General features: G+C 45.2%; 1 protein-coding gene across 1 annotated transcript in view; it reads left to right on the top strand.

Annotated features, from left to right (window-relative positions):
• The first annotated feature begins 1,318 nt into the window (after positions 1-1,318).
• Positions 1,319-5,079, top strand: part of LRMDA (leucine rich melanocyte differentiation associated) — a 677,631-nt gene continuing 673,870 nt past the window's right edge. The window contains 2 exon segments of the mRNA XM_084290336.1: positions 1,319-1,447; positions 4,967-5,067. Of these exon segments, the coding sequence (XP_084146462.1) occupies positions 1,418-1,447; positions 4,967-5,067 (131 nt within the window). The 5' untranslated portion in view covers positions 1,319-1,417.

Here is a 5,079-nt window from a genome sequence, read left to right as displayed (position 1 = left end):
AATTAATACTAATAATATGGATAACGATGTGCTAAATTGTTTTCAATATAATTATTCCAATTTTACAGGAGCATAGTATTGAACTGATTTTACTCCATTAAGACAAACACAGCTGACTATATCAGGAGGCCACTTTGTGCCTTGAGTTATATCTGTTCGTTCTGATGGGAATTGCATGCTTGTAACTAAAGGAGAGATAAAAAGAGGTAGATACAGAAGAGTAGACTGTATTGCTTTGTTTAAATTTACAGTTCACATAGCACTTGTTTTTCTTGGCGTATGTTATTTGCTACATGATCTAATAAATAAACACAGGCCCTGATTGTTTGAGGCATGCTGAGTGATGACCTGAACTAGCAAGTACGCCTTGATGGAAAACTCTTACATAGAGAAACAGAACTTTTATTCATTAGTGTAGGATCTGCTTATTTGCTGCGGATGAAGGGTTTGATTCTTCTTGGTCTTTACTATGTAAGGAAAATTAGATCTATGCGAAGGAAGGGAGTCATTTGTTCACCGATTGTGTTTTGATCTTTTGCATGTTGGCCTCTTTCTACATTCATGCAATACATGAAAATATCAGGGGATGCACAGTGGTGGTTTTTATTTATTTATTTATTTATTTTCCCCCGGGCTCTTAGCCCCGTGTTTCCTGCCCAGCAGTCAAAGGCAAGGATGGCCCTGGAAGAAGTGTAACGCCACAGCTGTACCATAAATTTATTCTGTCGATAGTACGAGGCCGAGCAAGTACTGTGTTAGTTTCTGCTGCGATGCTGAATAAGCCGTAGGAAGTGGGTTGCAGTGCAGAACACATCTCCTCCTGCAACTTGTTTCCCCTCACAGCATGCCTCTGCTTTCCGCGAGTTACGCTGTATTAGCAACGGAGAGGGCAGAAGAGGGATTTTTAAAGGTGCTTAGGCAGCCGAAGAGGTAGGCAGATGACTTACAGCACTTAGGATCCCAGCAGAAGAAACCTGAGTATCATCAAAAAGCAAAATTCTTACGGAAAACCTTCCCTTTTCCTACTCTACCTCATCAGCGGCAGCCTCCCATCACGGCATTACTTTAATTAGCAATTAAAATGCCCCGGAAGGAGCGCTGTGATCGGTATTCCTGGTGGCTCCGAGGGTCTGCTTTCCCCACGCACTGAAAAATAAATAAATCCGCGCCCAGCGCCGGGGTCACCTCGCTCAGCCCCGGGGCCCGGCCCATGGCGGCGGGGGCGGGGGTGGGGGCGCGGCGGGAGCCCCTGCGCGGCCGCCGCCCCCTGCCGCGGCCCGGCCGCGCTTCCGCCGCCGTCAGCTGACTGCGGCCGGCAGCCCGCACAGCCCGCACGGCCCGGCCCCGAGCCGCGCTGACTGCGGAAGCCCCGCTGCGGCCGCTCCCCCCTCGCCCTCCCGCCCCCTTCTCCCCGGCCATGGCAGGGGTCGTGGTGAGCGGAGCACAAGTAAGTGTGCGCGGCGCGGCACGGCCCGGCCCGGCCCGGCCCCACCTGCCGGCGGCACCGCGCTGCTCCCCGCCCCGTCCCGCCCCGCCAGCGGCAGCGGCAGCGGGGCCGCCGGGCTGGGCTGCGGGCAGGCCGGGGCTGCCTTGCCGGGGGGCGCGGTGGGAGGAGAAGAGGCGTGAGGGGCTCCCGGGGGGCAGCCCGGCCGCCCGAGCCGCTGTGAGCGTGCTGGGGGCTTAGGCTCGCCCGGGGAGCGGGTCGAGGCCCGCCCGCCGGCTGCACATGGCGCGGTGCGGCCGGCTGGGGACGTGCCCCAGGTGTGCTCCCCGCGGGGGGGGGGGGCAGCGTGCTGTGCCCACAGCTCCTGCGGCACCATCCGAGAAAGGTGCTGCCTTACGGGTTACTAAGATCCCAGGGCCACTCTAACGTAGTGACAGAGATTAAGCGGTCATTGCCCCCAAAGCTAAAGCAGAAAAGAGTTGCAACCGATACTGAGATTAACTTACACTTTAAACATTTTGTAAAAACATAGTTTGTTCCTGAATTGTACACAGTGCATTGAAAAGCCTGCAAGAGTGTCTGAGCTGCCCATAGCTGGTCTCCTGCTGGGTTTTGTAAGAGAGTTCCTGAACGTTTCTGTGGGATGTTGAGCTGGGCACCAGTAATATCAGTGCTTGATTATGACCAGCCTGCATTCACTCTGGAGAATTATGCAATGGAGACATCTACATCTACTTCTAATCCCATGGGATGTCCTGCAATGGGCATAGAAGATCTGAGAAACCTGCCATTACTCATGTGCCTGGTACCAATGAGTGGAGTCACCAAGGGCACAGTAGGTTTGCTCTCCTCTCTCACTGGTGGCATCTCTGGATACGCACTTGAAAGCTCATCCTCGTTTTGAGGGTATTTGAGATGGATGCCAAAAGAGGAGTATCAGATTGCGTACCTCTTATTGTTTTCAGGGAAAATTATTTTTAATCAAATGACTACAAATGAAGAAACGTTATTCTCAACTTGTCCAGACTACTGAAGCCTTGTTTTATATCAGCATTGTTCAAAGATTAAAGAACAGACGAGTGAGAAAAGAATACTCTTGAAAACTTGTTTAAAAAGGCTTATTGTGCATTGCACGGCTGGCGATCTGGCAGCCGCTGAAGAGAGCTCTTGGGTATCTGAGGCAAGTTTGTGTATGTGGGGTGTAGAGATTGGAAGCAAGCGTACCTTGTATTTTGTGGGAAAATAAATCTGTTTGTTTAAAATTCAAAATGGCGCTTGTATATTGAATGAGCTGAAGTAGACTTTGTGCAAGTAAAGTTCCTTTCATGAGGCCCTTAGCATTAAAAGGTCATGATAACCATGTTTCACCTGCAAATACATCTATGAATAACCCGTTTGTACCAGTTGTGCAAATATATTTGTATATTTTACCAGTTCAAAGGCTAAAGCTTTACAATATCTTAAGTATTTTGCTTTCTGTGTGCCGCAGAAAACACATTTGTATGAGCTTTCTTCCTCAACTTCTGTTCTTGTGGAGCTAGGACAGTTGAGGCCAGTTAAGTTTCTGGAGCAGTGGCAGTGTAGGTCAGAATCTTTTGCTACTTTTCCACCCCTCGTCCCTGTGGGTGAGAAGAGCAGTGGTGGCCTGTGCTCCTGCAGTCTCTGTAGCTGCGCAACATCATTTTCCAATCCTAATGTTAATGGGCATCATATTTTAGTTATGTCCTTTACAGCGTGTTGCACTGAATTACTGTTTAATCCAAAGAATTATTCTATTAGTAAAGGGGTGTCTCTCCAAGGGTTTGCGGGCGCTAGTTTATAGAAATCTACTTTTCAGCGAAGAATGAGGCGATACTTGTTTGTATCCTCATATGTATACTGTAAAATATTTTGTGGTTCTCTTGGATGAAAACTAGTGGGTCAGTAGATATAGAGAGAGTGTGAGGCATGTTTAAGTCAATGAATTCTCAAAGACACTTGCTGTTATGCCCGAACCATTAGGATGTGAGCTACCCAGAACTGTTCATTTCCCTTTCGTCCTTACACTCACTGAAGTCATGTGTATGTCTAGTAGCAGAATATATATATATTATATATCATAAGAGCAGGGATGGTTTAAGAGGGAAGATGTTGTTAAATGGAACTTCAAGCTGCCTGCTTTCTGCTCATTAAAAAAAATACCACTGTAGTCAGTTTTGTTTGCTTAAGGTATTGAACGAAGTGAATTAAATTTGATGCAATACTGTAGTATCAGATTGCAATCATTTTCAGAGTGTAAGAAACAGGGATGATTTTCAAAAGTACAGACTATCAGTCTGTTCTGCAGAGTCTCTATGTAGCAAAAAATGAGGTAGTATCAAAACAGTTTGACCCTGTGGTGTATTTTTTTACCTAACACCCTGTAGTGTGTGAACACCAGTGGTGTATGATAGCAAATATGCATTCAACATGGAGTTAACAGCTGTATCTCCTAGATAGTAGTGTAACAGAGCGTTGAAATCTACCTGCTTAGCAGGTTGCCATCTAAGGACAACCAGTGTTCCTTTAGCACAGAATCTGAAGTGTTGGTGTTGGGTGAGTCAATACAGACAATACATGTATGACAGTATGTTTGACATGCTTTGTGGGGATTCTTTTAGGAAATTAAGCCAGACTTCCAAGATGATACATCAGACAGAATATGTGAAGTTTTGTGTTGTGTTTTTTTTTTTTTTTTTTAATATCATCAATTACATCAACACTGCTAAAAAGAAATATGAGTACATATTTTATTTTTTTCTACCTCTAATTCTTCCTCTCTTTGTTAAAGGTGGGTCAGATAAACAGCTATGGAAAGAAGGAAACACATTCACAAGTATTTTGGGTATAACAAGGAGTGTAACCTGAACATAGGTGTGGAAGCCAAAAACCTTTAAGACTTGCACCACTGTCCAAACAAAGCTGCATGCTTGATTTCTCAGACCTTGAGCAGCTTTCCTGCTCTGTCCCTAGCATACCTCTGAAAATAATAATCACCCCAAGGAACTGCTGTGAGAGTGGATTGATGGCACATTGCTTAGGTGTTTCTGGACGAAACTTTCTGAAGTGATCTCTAAGTGTTTTGCATACTGAGAGGCAAACTAAAAAGTACTTTGAAAGTCTGCTGATGTTTTACGAATTTTTCTTCTAGGGTGTTCAGAAGGGTAATCCAAAGTAATGTTAGATCAAAGTATTAACAGGGGGATGGAGTATGATACTTATGACTTAACGGAATAAATGCAATTGTAAAATAATTTTTATCTGAAATAAGAAAATTCTGCTGTGTTGTACGTAGGGCTATGCACGTGTTAAGTATTAAGCTGACTGTATCGATAGAAAAATGAGACTGTGATAGATTCTTTAGCAGTGAAACAGAAGAAGCTCAAAGCTGTAATGAATGTTTATTATACTGTGTGTTGTCGTTGGATCAATGAGGCAGAATCTGGACAGGAAACTGTAAATAATCCACTTACGGAATGCTTCCTTTTTGCTTCTAATTCTCAGGTGTCCTACATTAGTCAAGACTGTGAAGAAATTCCAGAATTTCTGGGAAGAAAATACGGACATATGGCAAAAAGGCTAGATCTTAGCTTCAACTTGTTAAGGTATGTTGTAAT

This window comes from Netta rufina (genome assembly GCF_964035555.1).
Source record: "Netta rufina genome assembly, chromosome: 7".
NCBI lineage: Eukaryota > Metazoa > Chordata > Aves > Anseriformes > Anatidae > Netta > Netta rufina.
This window is presented reverse-complemented; position numbering and strand designations above follow the sequence as displayed.